The sequence below is a fragment of the Mesocricetus auratus genome, unplaced genomic scaffold (assembly GCF_017639785.1).
Source record: "Mesocricetus auratus isolate SY011 unplaced genomic scaffold, BCM_Maur_2.0 Super-Scaffold_100010, whole genome shotgun sequence".
Classification (NCBI taxonomy): domain Eukaryota; kingdom Metazoa; phylum Chordata; class Mammalia; order Rodentia; family Cricetidae; genus Mesocricetus; species Mesocricetus auratus.
The window spans coordinates 36,961,158-36,977,626 of NW_024429194.1; the positions used below are offsets into that span (position 1 = coordinate 36,961,158).

At 38.4% G+C, this 16,469-nt stretch overlaps 1 protein-coding gene across 2 annotated transcripts in view; it reads left to right on the forward strand.

Annotated features, from left to right (window-relative positions):
• The window catches only part of Abca12 (ATP binding cassette subfamily A member 12), a 167,155-nt gene that overhangs the window by 85,672 nt on the left and 65,014 nt on the right, over positions 1-16,469 (forward strand). For both annotated transcript variants that reach the window (XM_040753380.1, XM_040753379.1), the window contains 9 exons: positions 2,984-3,240; positions 3,330-3,442; positions 4,824-4,945; positions 7,315-7,488; positions 9,834-9,998; positions 10,329-10,539; positions 11,755-11,894; positions 13,747-13,866; positions 16,315-16,405. In XM_040753380.1, coding sequence (XP_040609314.1) covers positions 2,984-3,240; positions 3,330-3,442; positions 4,824-4,945; positions 7,315-7,488; positions 9,834-9,998; positions 10,329-10,539; positions 11,755-11,894; positions 13,747-13,866; positions 16,315-16,405 — 1,393 coding nt within the window. The remainder of the gene's footprint in view (positions 1-2,983; positions 3,241-3,329; positions 3,443-4,823; positions 4,946-7,314; positions 7,489-9,833; positions 9,999-10,328; positions 10,540-11,754; positions 11,895-13,746; positions 13,867-16,314; positions 16,406-16,469) is intronic.

Consider the following 16,469-nt stretch of genomic DNA (forward strand, 5'->3'; position numbering starts at 1 on the left):
CCAGTAGCCAATCTCAGATCCTAATGCTTACAGAGCAAGTAATTTTATCCACTGAGCCATCTCCATAGAAGCACTAACAAATCCTTTAAAAGAGAATTATAATCACTGGGTTTATGCTTATTGCTAATGCCCCACAAAACTTCTGAAAGTGCAAAGCCCGGATTGCTCCTAGAATAAAGCAGTGGGTTATGATACTTGTGAAAATCGTGAGACTCCTTGGTGACTGGATGCTTCTCAGTGCCTCCCCCATGTATTATTCACTCTGACCTACATTCTTGCTTCAGAGAACCAAACCAACTTCTTCAATGTAACTAAACATCAGATTTCTCTCTACATAACCTTTATTTCATCCACCACGACTACACTATATGGGCTTTTATTGGTTTTCCATACATGGATGCTGACCTCCCAGTCACAAAACTGTCTTCCTACTTAGATAGTCACTGAAACTTGCTGCCTCTCAAAACTCAGTTAAGAATGTATTGACCCAACATTATTTATCCTTTTTTAAAAGTAAGCCTCAGAAAGAGGCCATATAAATTCAAACCGCAGCACCCACACAGTGACTCACAATCCTCCAGTTCCATCATATTTGGCACCCTCTTCTGGTCTTTGAGGGTACCAGGCACACATATAATGCACACACACACACACACACACACACACACACGAGCGTGCGCGCGCAGGCTATTGGCGTGTACGAGTGCGTGTGCATGTGTGTGTGTGATGCCAATACAGATAAATAATTTTCAGTTAACAAACAAAATAAAATTTAGATTTTGAGAAATAATCAAAGGACAGGCAGTAGCAATAGTGTGTAGGCATCTGGCTCCCCCCATAAGAGGTTTAACCATATCCAGTATTTGGAGACTCAAAGTCAAGAATAGTGTGTCAAACATGTAGCTACAGGGTATAAAATGTTTATTCCAGAATAGAAAATTTCTTATAGCAATAAGGCCAGTAAATAGAATTTGCATATATTGTGAAGTCATATCAGAATTTTCAAAGCCACAAGTCAGTTACGTTATTCGACACTGGAAAATGAGTCAATGATACTGGGTCTTCAGGATGGTCACATGATTAACTTTGGTGACCTTCCTGTGCTTACTGTAAACCTCTTGCTAAAGACACATCAATCTTTTCTCCTCAGTGATATATGAAGAAAAATGCTGGCAAAGCTATGCTCTTATTGGGGAACAGTTCATTTCTGTTAAAATGTAACTTCTGCCTGGAAACTGAACTACAGTCACTGACACTGACAGTTGCTTCTTTGGACTTTTTCTTCTTCTTAAAAGAGATAGCTCTAGGGTACCTTCCATACACAGCTGATCTGGAGTTCCCAGAGGCAAAATTTTTTTCTCCCTCAGGATATATTAATTGGGAACATATCCTGAGGACACATGGAGCATAGTGAATGAAGTTCAGGAATATACTGGAGATATCAGATCGTTAGAGTGTCAGCATCTTTTATTGTTCTGGGCTTGGGAGTTGAAGTCCACATTTCCACAGGACAAAAATGCTTAGTTTTTAAAAATAGATGAGAAGGCAGAAAACCGCATGAATAATAGGACAGACACCTGAAAACCATTTCTATTGCCATGGGGTTGCTAATATATGCCACAGCTTAAAGAGTTAAAAAAGTTGATTAAATTTTAATTGTCATACCATACCATAACATTTAGAACATAACCATTTTTAGCTGTAGGGTTCAGTCAGGTTAATTACATTCACATTGTTCAGTAACCAATCTCCAGGATCCCTTTCATCATGTAAAATTGAAACCGTTTCTATTAACAAACTCATTTCTCCCTCCTCCAAGCCTCTGCAAGTACATAGTTCTTCTTTGACTTCCTATGTTTATGAACTGCAATTTGCTAGTCTCTCACATATTGAAATTATACAGTCTTTGCAAGTGCTGATTCCATTTAGCATAGTACCCTCAAGGTTCATCCATGCTGCCACTGCACATCCTTTCCTATATATACGTGTGTGTGTGTGTGTGTGTGTGTGTGTCCTTAGACATTGTTTCAGTTTTATGTATATTCTGGTTATCCATTCATCCCTTGAGTTGTTTCTATTTCTTGGCTATTATAAATAAGGTTTCTGCAAACACTGTATTCAATTACTCCCTCTACGTGCTATTTTCAATTCCCAGTAGCAGAGACCCAAAGTGGAATTTGGGCTCATACGCTGATTTTATTTTTGAGTTGTGAGGAAGTACAATACTATTTTCCATACAAGCTCCACCACCTCAAACACTTTCCAACAGTACACCAGGGTTATAATGCCTGTACACCTTCACCAACACCTGGTATTTTGTGGTTCTGGTTTGCTGTATATCATAGCCACCATGATAGATATGAGGAAGAAAAGGCTTTTTATAAAGGGTTCAAGACAAATGATATAAAATAAAAATATCTTATATTTTGTATTAAATATAAAATTTATTGAAATGATTTGAACTGTATCTCTAAAACCATTTTCCCTAAATTTTAAAGATTAGTTTTGGGTTTTTTTATTTATTTATTCTGTGTGAGGGAGGGCACATGCATGAGTGGACATATGTATCTCGTGCCTGCAACAGCCAATAGAGGGTCTGATATCTTGGAACAGGAGTTTATTGGACATCTGGCTTCTTGCACAGGTACCTAGATACGAACTGTAGCTTTCAATATTGTATAGCAAGTTTTCTAAATCACTGAGCCATTTCACTTGCCCCTTAATTTTTAAAACTGCACTTAAAAAAGCATGCACTGAGAAAAAAGAAGCCTAGTAGGACCCAAGGTTTTTACAAGATTCTTAGCAGGGAGCACTACACACAAACAGCAAATGGTACTGCTTTATTATAAAACTAAGCCCAATGCCAACTAACTAATGCATCAGCAGAGATATCTCTTTACAGAATCAAATTTGGTTACTTATTGCCAACTACTCACTAGGCAGAATAAGCATGACTAATCTCTTTTCTCCTCTTTTTGGGAAGTTGTCTCAGCTTCGAAACTTGACGGAACTTCTCTGTGAACCAGAAACTATCAGTTCAATAGAGAAATCCTGCCAGCTCTCTAACATGAGCTTCAGCAAGCTGTGTGAAGACCACACCTTTCATGTGCAACTAATAGAAGCCGCAGAGCTGGGCGCTGACATCGCCACTGGCTTACTGTACCACGACAATGTAGTATCTGCAAAGCTGAGGGGTTTGCTTACTGGCGATCCCAGCAAAATTAACCTAAATATGGACTGGTAAGTTTTCCCATCATCGTCTTCCTTGGTGAAATCCTGTCTGCAAAAACATTATGCCTACTTGAATTTATTCTTCTGTTTTGTTCCAGGCTCCTGGAACAGGCGTTGCAAATGAATTACTTGGAAAATATCACACAGTTAATACCAACTGTAGAGGCCATGCTGCACGTCAACAGCAGCACGGACGCTGCGGAGCAGACAGGTGTTTCCCCACCTGGATCCTAAAGGCTTATTAGGATGAGTGTGCTTGCCATGTTGCAGTTTAGGAAAGGCTTTCTCAAAGTTCCCAACCAAATCTGCTTTTCTGTCTGCCCTGACAGTGAGGGACCTGAAGCTTTCAAGTCTCCGGCTTGTCTAAGGCAGACCCCGGCCAGCTAGCCTAGCCTGTACTGAAACCTGAAACAATGTTATAGCAAGAAGAGTTCCAAGATGTAGCAAGTCAGAGCGTTTATACCTATTGTTTCTAGATATTGTAAAGTGCATTAGCGAGTTGGCTGTATGCAGGATGATGAAACATGTTTCCTTCTATGGGAATAATATGATTTAAAAAAATCTGAAACAGCTGTGTGCAAAAAAATCTCAGTTGAGAACCCTCTATTGGTATTCTAAGCATGTCATAGCATAATACCTAAATACTGAAGAGAAAGACATTCTGAATTTTAGGCAACAGTCAGGCACAAAATTAGAAAGACATTAAGCCTAAAAATAAAGAAGGTGTGTTGTATGAAGGTCACTTAGTATAAAAAAAATCAAGGCTAGGGAGATGGTTTAGAGGTTACACATATAGTGCTCATCCAGAGGACCAGGGACCAGGTTCCAGCATCTACATGGCATCTCACAGCCATTTGTAACTTAATTCCCAGAGTATCTGACACTCTTATGAACTGTGTGGTCACTATACTCACATGGCACACAGACACACATGAATGCAAAGTACATATACAATCAAATAAAATGAGTCTAAAAAAGTGAAAAACAAAAGCAAATTCTTCTAAAAGATATTGTTTACCATGTCTTAACTCACCCAAATGTGAAATAATTATAATTGCCATTCTTAAAGAGCTTAAAATTTCATATATTCAGTTTACAAGTAATGTAAGCTTATAAAAATCATTTATGAACTATCGTATTCTGGGCAAAATTAAAGACAAATGTCTTGTAGTCTATTTATCAAATCTATTCGCAAATTGACGTATTGTATGATCCTAGGTTAAAAAGTATTTTGAATTGATGTGATGGTTTAAATCAAATGGAGGCATAATTATTTAGTGGTTTATGTGATCAAAGTCTATGAGGAAGCTCTATTTTCCTTGGATCAACCTTGGGTTGCAGACACTGCAGGAAAATTTATAACCTAGAGCAATCTGTTAACTCAAGTTAATGGCATCATCATAAGAACAAGTCTAAACCAGACAGAGATAGATCTCAAAGATACAAAGCTTGCCAAACCCGGGAGACAACATCTGTTTCCAGTGAGGCATGTACGTTCAGTACATTTTAGTCTAGAAGTTATGTTACTGTACCTAAAAAGAGTGGTGTGACAACTGATGTGTGAATTGTGTGTGTGTGTGTTTTCCTTACAGGCCAATTAATAGAAATGTTTAAAAACACTGAAGAGCTGAAAGAAGAACTGAAGGCAACAGGGATGTCTAGCACGAGCATCGAGAAGATGCTGGCCATTCCCATCCCAGACAACAGAGCCGAGGTAAGAGTTCCTTTTGACATAAAGGCAGTTTGTAGAAGTTGATGCAGTGTACAGTATTTTAAGTACTGATCAATAAGACACCGGGAAGTTGCATATGAGTCGGATCAATTTTCCATACAAATGGTAAGAGAAGTATAAATCTCAAGTGAAGTTTGAAGAGATATTCTGTCTGTGTGTCTCTCTCTGTGTGTATGTGTGTGCATTCATATGTGTGTGCGTGTGCGTGTGCGTGTGCGTGTGTGTGTGTGTGTGTGTGTGTGTGTGTGTGATACTGGAGACTGGACCTACCACTAAGCTACAGTCCCAGCCTTAGAAGAGAAATTCTGAATCAATATTACTATGTTTCCCATTAATTGATTTCTCTTTATCCTTTGCCCCACTGTTTTGTTTCCCACTTTCCTTTTCTCCGCAGAATTCTTTCTTAAACCTGCAGTAATTATATCTACTTTTAGAATAACATCTGATATCCTACAGGGGTGTAAAGGTCAGACTTCAATAACCAGGTTAGGGCAAAGAATGGAGACATTCACTCTTTGTTGCAATGAAACTAATCACTTCTACTTTGTTAAAGCCCCAGGAAGGTTTAGCATACACAATAGATGCCATCAGTGGAATCATGGAAAAGTTTGTGGTCATAGCAAACTTTTTTGCTGTGACAATAAATAATGTTATTTTCTTCTTAGCAGATAATACAGTTTTCCACTCAAAATGTATCATCTTTCATCCTGCTTCCAAGTCCATTGTCTGGAAGTGTCACAGAAATTTTCCAAAAGAGCTGCACAGCTTAAGGCCTCATGTGACAGAGTGTGTCATTTCTAAGCACAGCCCGGTTACTAACCAAAACTAAAGTTCATGGAAGTTCCCTCTGACACACGTTAAAGTTGCTGGTGTCCTTGTGACTGGTTCCCTATACAAAACTTAAAACTGTCTTGCTTTGGCTTTTCTTCCTTCCCTGCTAGGAAGTAATACCCTCTCACCCTTCCTTTTGATCTTGCCTTCTGATCATTGGATTCAAAGCCGTCACCTTTTTAATCAGGGGCTTGGCTTTGGAGCCCATCTTAGTGAACCAAAGTATAAATGGAGTGCACACAATCTGACTGCTATTTTTAAGGATGGAGAAAATGTTCTGCAACTGCCATTGTCATGGGCTTTCCTCTTTTTTCAATTTGGTATCGATAGAGATGGCACCTTCCCACTGACATGCCTTCCCCTCTCCCACTCCAGTGTTATGCACTACTATGTAGGATCTGCAGTTCACGTAAGTTGGTGGTTCTGGGTTGCCACTTCCTCCTCCTCCTCCTCTATGCTCTCCATTTCCCCTTTGCTCCATAGCCTCACGAAACTTATGATTTAAGACCATAACTTTCAGTGATTATCAAAATGAATTGTAACTTGAATTAAGGAAGAGTAAATGGTTAAAGTAAGTGTGAGACATAAAGAAACCACCCTCCACCCAGACTGACTCCAAACCTTCCTACTGTTATTTTACACCTGATTGTTCAAGAACAATTCTGGGTTTCTTTATGAACTCCTACCTGCCTCTCTTCCCCATCACACTCCTTTTGCTTTCCGGTGAGCTATAGATTCTCTGTAGTTTTATTTTTTTATTTTTTTATTTTTTTATATTTTATTTTCCAGTTTAAATTTAGATAAGAAACGAGGTTGCTTCACAAGTCAGTTCCAGGTCCCTCTCCCATTCCCTCCCCTCCTCCCATGCCCTCCCCCCAACCACCCCCCCCCGTTATCCCCTCATTCCCCCAGGGAGGGTGAGGCCCTCCATGGGGGTGTCCATAGTCTGTCATTTCATATAGGGCAGGGCCTAGACCCTTCCCCAATCTCTGTAGTTTTATTAATAGCAATTGGTGCCTTACACTATTGAGGGGATGTATCAGTGAATAAGAATTTGTTGTGCAAAGTTGAGGCCTGGAGTTCGAATCGTCAGAACCACCTGAATCTATACATCCTTCCTGGAAGTCTAGCATCAAAAGATGGAGACCAGAGAGTCTCATAGCAAGCTGAGTAGCAAGAATAGCTATATTTGCCAATGAGGTCTGGTTTTGATTGAGAGACCTTGCCTTATTGAGCAAGGTGGAAGAAGGATGGAGGGTCATTCTTGGGCCCTGGGCCCCTACGTGCTTGGGCATCCATGTATCCCTACATACATACAAAGATACATGCACATAGGCATGCATATCACAAATAAACATGAAAATGGATAAAGGGGAACTATCATGATTGATGCTTTAAAAGATTTATTTCATTCCTGGGGACAGTTTGTCATATTTTGGAACATAGAACAAACAAAAGACTTCCTTGAGGTGAACTCAAATGATTCACAGCTAAAATGGTTTTCTTCCTCCAACTCACAGATAATTTCTCGTGTATTCTGGTTGCATTCATGTGATGCGAATGCCACCAACCCCAAATTGGAAGATGCCATGAAGGAATTCTGCAAGCTGCCCCTTCCAGAGCGATCACACCAGTCCTACCTCATCGGACTCACCCTTCTGCACTATTTAGACATCTACAATTTTACATACAAGGCAAGTTGCCACTGGTGAATGCGTTCATTTACTGTAAGGACAATGTATCCACGCATGCTTTTTAGTACCACAAGGGATAAGATTAATCTCTATAGCTTCTGGAATTTTCACATTATTTTGGAGCCAACAAAGATAAGGGAACTAAAGCCCCAGCTTTATTAATTTTTAGTTTTTGTATCTAAGAACAAAGATAAAAATATGTTATTTCCATAGCATTAAATAAATCCCCATTTTTATTTCTTGTAGTGAATAAGCATTAATCTAGTGCAATGAAAATAACAATTAAGGGTTGGAGAGATGGTTAAGTGGTTAAGAACAATAGCTGCCCTTTCAAAGGACATGGGTTCAATTCCCACCGCCTACATGGCAACCTCATGACCATCTGTAATTCTAGTCCATGGGGTCTGACGCCTTCTGGCTTCTGCAGGCACTGCACACAGATAACTAGACATACACACAGGCAAAACATCTGTATACATAAAAAATTAAAAATAAAGATTAGAAAAAAGGTTAAAATTTTGAGAAACATATAAAACCTTGCAATTTAAAAAAAGCACAGGCTTAAAGGAATTTTTAAATGTAGAAGTGTATAGGATTCTTTGTGATGTTCTCAAAATGATAATGTTTACATTCCCTTCATCAATTTAGTAAGAAACTACCATTATTTATGGTCATTGTTGGCATGGAGCAAAATGAATCCAAAGCCAGTGTCATGAGCAGATGCTCCAAGAGTTCCCTCAACACATAACTAACAGAAAGGCACAAACTGGAAAATTCAACACATTTGTCCAGTAAAGTCTATACTTGGGTCAAAATTATGTACATTTTCTTAACAGCAGAGAGAATTGCTTCCCCCCTCTTAAAAATTAGAAAATCCAGTGGCTGAGGGGATACAAATGTTTCACGGTTAGTCACGGTTACCCCTATTCTGAGTCCTCACGTCATCTTGTTGTTGCCCCTGCTACAGCCCCCAAAGAACTATCACATCCCATCTCAACACCCAGCTGGCAGCAAAGTGACCCTTTGAGAACCTGTCACATCAGGCCACCACTCTTCTTACAGGCTTCCAGTAGTTTCCACTTTTTTCTAGGAAAGTCCCCAATCCTATACCAGGGCCTCATGATCCGCATAGAGGCCCCATACGGACTCATCATCTACTTAAGCTGTCCTTAGGCCCATGGCTACCATGTGGAGGTGTGGTATTGCTTCAAGACATAGTTCACAGGAGGAACTAACTGAAGAGATGGCTGTTCACCCTGACCGTTCCCTTGTAGCTCCACCTCTTTCCTTGCTGTCTGTTTTTAGTTAAGCTCCAATCATTGTGCACATGTTATTGAATTTTTGCCTTTTGATTTATTGATTTTTTAATTTATAAATTAAGTAATTTATTAATTTTCTGTTTCCAGCATGTAGATCCCATTAGAGCCTCCTTGTTCACTGAAACATTTAGAATACCAAGAGCACTGCCTGGCACACATATATCTTCACTGCTGAGATCTTAGCAGAGAGACATGCACACACGGTCAGCTCTACAGCTGAATCGTGGGTATGCCATGGTGACATTTATGGTCTTGGACAGCCCAAAGAGCTTTTCATCCTCATAGTCCTCACACATCTTTTCATGTCTGCCTAGAACCTCCATATTCTTTCTATTCTTATATTATTTAATTAATCCACTTGTTACATTTATTAGGTAGTGTAGTGTAGTTAGGAACACTATCTGTTCTTAGAGTAATAGTATGCATGTATGCAAGGCACTGTGCAATAGGTAGTATTTACCTTTCTGACTTTGAAATAGTTTATTTGGAGACTGGAAGGATGGCTAAGCAGTTAAGACTGTGTACTACTCTCCTACAGGGTAACATTTTTATCTTCCTTCTAGGAGATTGTGTATCCATTTGCGGTTTGTGCAGACTAAATTATAACTTTGCCTTTTTTATAGATTGAATCCATTACACAGTATCTTGTCTGCATATCTGGCTTCTTTCACTTAGTATAGTATTTTCAAGTTTTGTTCATGGTGTAGCATGTATTGGCAATTTTTTGTATGTCTATGTTATATTGCATTTTAAAGATAAATTCTGTTAGGTGAATTGCCCCCCATCTTGCCTGTTGTAAGCAGATCCCCTATAGATGTTCACGCACTAATAGCCTTTGTGTGGATTCCCTTTGCTTGGGCGAATATCTAGGAATGGAAAGGCTGGTGTGGTAAATCTCCATTTAACTGTTCAGTAAACTTTCAGAAACATTTCACAAAGAGGCCATTCTGTTTTATAATCTTACAACCAACCATAAAGTTCCAGTACCTCCATATAAATCATTCTTTCTCATTCTCTTTCCATTAGGTGTTTTTCCCAAGGAAAGATCAAAAGCCAGTAGAAAGGATGATGGAGCTTTTCATAAAGCTGAAAACGATTCTCAATCAGTTGGCTTCCGGCGCACATCCCCTGCTAGACAAAATGAGATCTCTGAAACAAATGCATCTGCCCAGGAGTGTTCCATTAACACAGGTAGAAGAGTCACTCAGTAATGTTCTTCCTGAGACATTCTTCTTGTCATGCTGACTTTTATTTAAGATTGGCTACAATGAATTCAGCTACCAATCTAGCACCTCGAAGACAAAAACTCCTCGAAGACAAAAACTCCCTAGAAGAAAATTCCCACTTTATCGATGTTTGGCGCTTAAACCAGTGAGGTTTTTCATTCTGTATTTAGGTTTGCCATTCATGCTTTAAAGAAATTATGGAAACTCTGAGCCTTATCACTTTCTCTTTCTAGGTTGTCTTCTAGAGCACAGGTAGCTCAGGTGACATTAATAACTCTTGGACGTTGTCTCACAGGCCATGTACAGAAGCACCCGAATGAACACACCAGCAGGGTCTTTCAGAACCATCTCCCAAGCGCTCTGTTCCCAAGGGATTACCACTGAGTACTTGACCTCCATGCTGCCTTCTTCCCAGAAGCCAAAAGGCAACCACACCAAGGATTTCCTAACTTATAAGTTAACTAAAGAAGAGATTGCCTCAAAATATGGAATTCCGTTAAATGCTAGTGAGTGTACCTTAAAATAAGTATGATAATTATTCTTAATGACAAGAGCATCACGTTTTGTCACTAATTTTCATGGTAAATGAAGTATTAATTTTCTCTCAGAATTAAAAATAGAAAACACTTATGCAGCCCTTGCTGCGTGCCCTGATCATCATGGCAGCCTCATGAGCTAATGTCTACCCTGTTGCATCTCAATGAAGGGAAGTGAGGCATGAAGATGCTGAACAACCTGCTCAAAGTCACTGAACTTGGAGGTCTCGGGGCTATTGGGTTCTCCAAGCAACAGTGTACAGTCATAGATCACTTTAATAATATGCATGTGCAATGAAAAATGTGTCAATAAGTGACTCAGTCATTGTGGGGTCATAGACAAACTAGACAGTCAGCCATAACATCAGCAGGGGATGTTACCATATGGGACTCCATCATACATGCAGTCCATCACCGGTCACATTGGTGTTAGCCTGCACAGCTCTATAGTTAGCATCTGTGGGTCATAACTATGAATTCTTGCCAGTAGATAAAGCAAAATCTTTTTTTAAAAATTTTCTCAGGTCAATATTCTCCCGTAACTTTCTAGCATTACACGTTTATGTGGCACACGGCAGAGCTGTGTGCGTGTGCAGCCGAGCATGACTGTTTAGTGGTACATCAAAACCGTTTACCTGATCTATAAACTCTGAGATGCAAAATGTGATCTGAGGAACTCTTCCAGGTGATATATATGTGTGTTTAGTATAACAATTGGGTTGACTCATTCATTCATCTTTTTATTCATTCAGCAAAAAAGCTATGAATGACTCTTATGAAACTGGTTCCATCCCAAGAGTAGAGTTTTATGTATTTTTAGAAAATTAAGTGCTGGCAAAATGGATCTGTTAGAAGCAAGTCTGAAATATGGTTTGAAAATCTTTGTATTTCTTCTTGGCAAAATGCCACCATTTATTCTGGTCTTGCTTGTTAGTTTCAAATTTCTCACCTAAAAACACAGTTGTTACTCTGCTTCCTTACTTCAGTACCAGATGCCTCATATCTGTTACCAACACAAGGAGTGCAAAGACGTAAATTTTAGGCTATATGGTCTGGACCAGTTCTCCATAAATTGATCTGGAATGTACCTAGAAATTTGTTTTCTTCTAAATTATTAGGATTGATGCATAGTAAGTGTGCTATTAGTTGGCTGATATGCTACTTTGCTCTGCTTTTTACTTTCAGCACCATTTTGCTTCTCCCTTTACAAAGACATCATCAACATGCCTGCTGGACCTGTGATTTGGGCTTTCTTGAAACCAATGCTGTTGGGAAAGATCTTATATGCACCATATAATCCAGCTACAAAGGCCATTATGGAAAAGGTCTGACTATCAAACTCAGTGTTTCTATGTGGGGTACTGTTTTTGTTTTAAAGTAGTCAATTTTACATTTATTTTAGGTGATTATGTCTTCTCTGACATCATCATTGCCCTTGGTTTTTGGAAACTTTTGATAATACTTTCTCACTTGATAGGTGTGAATGGGGTGGAGTATAGGTTTTGACAAGTGGGAGCTCCTGGTGAAATAAACCATCTTGTTACTTGGGAATGAAATTAGATACAGCCAGCACTCAGACTTTTCAATTTATCTACTAAAACCAAAGAAAAGTTTTCAATTAGTGTCAAACGTTCAAAGTATATATAAAAATCATTTGAAAAACTGGGTGATTGTATAACTCATTCAAATAAAAATTGCTCTTAAAGTATAGATTCTTGACTTCATAACTGGTTGTGTGGTTTGATATTTTTTATTTATATCAAAGACACACGTTGAGTAAAACAATATCATCAGGACCTGTTGGGTTTAAGGGTGGGCATGGTGCTTCATCGTAGAGTCCTTGCCTGACATGTACAGGACCCTGAATTCAATGCACAGCACTGAAAAGAAATTGCAGCATCGGTACATTTGGCTTGAAGACAGACATGCAAAGCACACCTGTAACCCCAGTGCCTTGGAGGCTGAGGCAGGAGGTTTTGGAGATTGAGACATTCTCTCAAAAATAGCTTTAAAGATTTGAATTATACACCCACTCTTTTAAAAACTATACAGTGAGAGTGAAAAGAAAATCTGCTTTAATGTTACCTGGTCATTAAATTGCAGTTGGTGTGAGTCTAACATTATTTTTGAAGCTATGTAAAATGAACAGGAGGTCACCATTGAGTACTGTTACTTTGAATGTTTGTGGGGTAATACTTTATTCATCTTATGGGGTGCATACACTGCAGAGTTTTGTGTAAATGATGTCACTCTTACTGTCCGAGTGTAGATCCCCCCTTTTATGCTTGACTTTTGTCTCCACATTTTGATATGGTAAAAAAGTTTCTTCAACTCAATAGAGCTAGCTAAATTCTTTCCTTTTTAAATATGCTAGATAAATGTTTTGATAACATGAAATGCATTTATTTTATTCTCAGTTACTGGGGATTCATTTTACCTCTGGTGGATATTTTGGGGTTTGTGCTAATGTAAATACTATGGCCAACAAAACACATATGCATGCCTTTTGAAAAATTGGCATTTTATTCCAGTAAGATTAATGTCTGGGATTGGAGAACTTCAGGATATATTTTGTTGCTTTATTTTATTTTATTTTATCTTATTGAGGTAGGGTTTTGCTATGTAGCTCATGTTATCCTTGAGAGTTCAGGATCCTCCTGCCTCAGCCTCCCATGTGCTGGGATTGCAGGCGTACATCATCATGCTTGACGTTAACTGTATGTTATTTGAATAGCTCTTGTTAAATTGGTTCCCTAAAAGGCTGTGGAACCTGCTCCTAGGAGCAAGAATCAAGACCATGCCTTACTTTGCTTCCTAACTTAGAAAATTTAATTTAATAAGAATATTCTTCCTATGTCTGTGAAATGGGGTGCTCTTTAAAGTGAGGTTTAAAGTGGGTAAAAATGAATACTCGTGAGAACTCTTGGGAGGCTTCCATTTTGATTATATGTTCATGATGGGCATCAAGCAAGTCCTAAATTTCCCAGAGTTTTTATAAATGACTTTGATCCTTATACGATATATCACTTGAAGCTTTTGAACACATATAAAAGGTCTGACAATGGCTTTTTAAAAGCAACTTTACTTCATAATGCTGTTTTTAATATACCCCAAAGTTGCATGAAATGGATGAAAAATACTAATTGACCAGATCTCTCTTGTTTCTTTATTGTTAAGTCCAATGTAACTCTGAGACAGCTGGCGGAATTAAGAGAAAAATCTCAGGAGTGGATGGATAAGTCACCAATCTTCATGAATTCCTTCCACCTGCTAAACCAGACAATTCCAATGCTCCAGGTACTGGGTCATCTTCCCGACAGCTTACTAGGAATTATTGTTCTTCAATAATCAACTTTACTATGTGAAGATCATAACTTAGTATCCATATTCAATAGAGTAGAATAACCCTCCCCCCCAGAGACAGTGACTGGACAGAATAGCAGATTACTCACTCACATTTATAACTCTTCCCTTTCACCCAGATCCTTTTGTCTCTTTACTACCTTAAAGGGGAAAATCCCTACACACCTATGTAACTACAACCAGTGTTATAATACCTACTTAATTATTATAGTTAATATGACATTGACATGCTCAAGCTAGTTCTCTTTAAAGTTATTCTTTGGTATTTAATGGGTTTAGAATTTCTAAAATACTAATGCTCGAGAGAGCATTCAACGCCAGGAGTTCCTTAGCTGAGACACGTGGCATAGATTGCATACAGGTGTTGTCATGGAGGGAACTGTAAAGCCCATGTAAAGAAGCAAAGAGCACACCTAGGAGAAAAAGTTGTAATAAATTGGTGCCTTCCATATTCAGTCCTCACTCTGCCCTTCCTGATGCACATGCCGGATAGTTACAGGTTTGACATCACAGCTCTGTGCACATCCATTTGAAAAGTATGATTCATGATTCTTGTAAAAAAGATGCAGGTTTTTTTCTGAAAATGGTGTAGGAAAATGGTCCAATCGCAACAGAACTTTTGACGACTAAAGCAAGCAGCAGAGCTAGCCTGTTATGAGCTGGAGAAAAGAATAGTAATTGTGGTCCTCCTGAGATAGTAATTTGCATTGAAAAGAGATGACCCCAATAAAACCAATGTAGTTCACAAATATTCTTGGGCTACTATGTATATGTGTATATATGATGTATGTATATATGTATATGTATATATTATATAACACACACATATATATCTCCTGTCTTTATCACCATGCTGAGTAAATCAAATCCAGAATGAATGACTTGTTTTGTATAAGTTTTCAGGAAAATTGTACCTGGAAGCTGCTTTCTTCAATTTGTTTTGACTAAAAGTCAGTGCATAGTTAGTTACATTTATAGCATGAATTAGAAAATAAATATGAAAATCATCAATATGTTTAAGAACTATAAAATGAGGGGCATTTTCCATAGAACACCTTCCCTACAATGTACTGTTCGTTTTAACTATTCTAACTTAGAGCATGCTCACTTGTAGCGGCTCTTTTCTAGTGCGTCTCGGATAGCAAAGTTTCTTGAATAGAATTTTATTGCCCTATGTATTCTCCCAAGTGGAAGATTGCTCTTTTCTCCTTAAAAAACTTTATCTATGAAGAAGGAAAGAATAGTCCATACACATTATTTTATTAGGGAAATTTTTGTTGGCTAAAGTGCTGAATTACCAAAGGACATGAGTTGTCCATTATAGTTCTAAAGGGCAGAATTTATTAGAATCTCCATGGCCATCTTTACAGTGAGAATATCAGCTAACTGAAGCATCTTTATTCCAGAAAAGTGTAAATTGCTATTCTCAATTCTTGAGGAAGAATTAAATTTTGTAAATGCACATGGAGTTTGACATTTGAAGCATTAGCAGATGATATGGCATTGTGGTACAGTGCTTGCTCTATAGTACTGAGACTCTGGGCTCAATCATTGGCGTGTGTGCATGCGTACACACACACACACACACACACACACACACACATTCAAAAGATACAGGGAAGATGGTAATAGTAGTACTTACTTTGAGGTGTGGTAAAAATCTGCATAGTAGTGTCTAGCTTACAGTGAAAAGAGCTAATGATGACTACAGGGTAATAGCTATGTCTCTTAGATTGGAAAATAACAATAGAAGCCTTAATATTTTGAACAAACTATATTATAAATTATCAGTGTTTCAGTGGATTAGATGCTGGTTTTATGGATGTTTTCCCATAGCTATACAGTTGTTATTGTTCAATACAGAATGGTATTGTAATAGTGGACACTGACATTTCTGATGAGCCATTTGCCCCCCACTTCGTAGAAAGACAACTTGGAGCCAGGAAGGGGACACTTCACAGCTGGGGATGAGTATCTAGAATACCGAACAGTTGTGAGGTCAAATGGCATGAAGAACTTGTGAATGTCAGCGGTTGCTTTTATTTATCTGGGGAAAATAAAATACATCCTGAACCATATTATTTATAATGTATGCTTAAAAGAAAGGAATTTATTAGTGCTGAGAAAAATTCTATTCAATCGAATATTATTCTCTGATGTTAAAAATAATTATGGTCCCCTCAGGACACTTTTAGAAATCTGAGTAATTTGTGTGGAAGACAACTGCTCATTCTTTCAAATCATTGTGTGTGAGCCCACAAGCAGATACCTTAATAACACCCAGTGGTGACTGCTTCATTGTTCCAAGGTTGTGTTTAGAGTGATAATGATTAAACATGTTTTCTTCTCATATTGAAATTGGTTCTTATTATTAATTTCTAGAATACTCTAAGGAACCCCTTTGTGCAAGTTTTTGTGAAGTTCTCTGTGGGACTCGATGCTGTTGAACTCCTGAAGCAAATTGATGACCTTGGTGAGTCACTGTCACGTAGTATAGATTCATTCAGTCTGCACTTCAGAATTGGGGGAAGAAACCC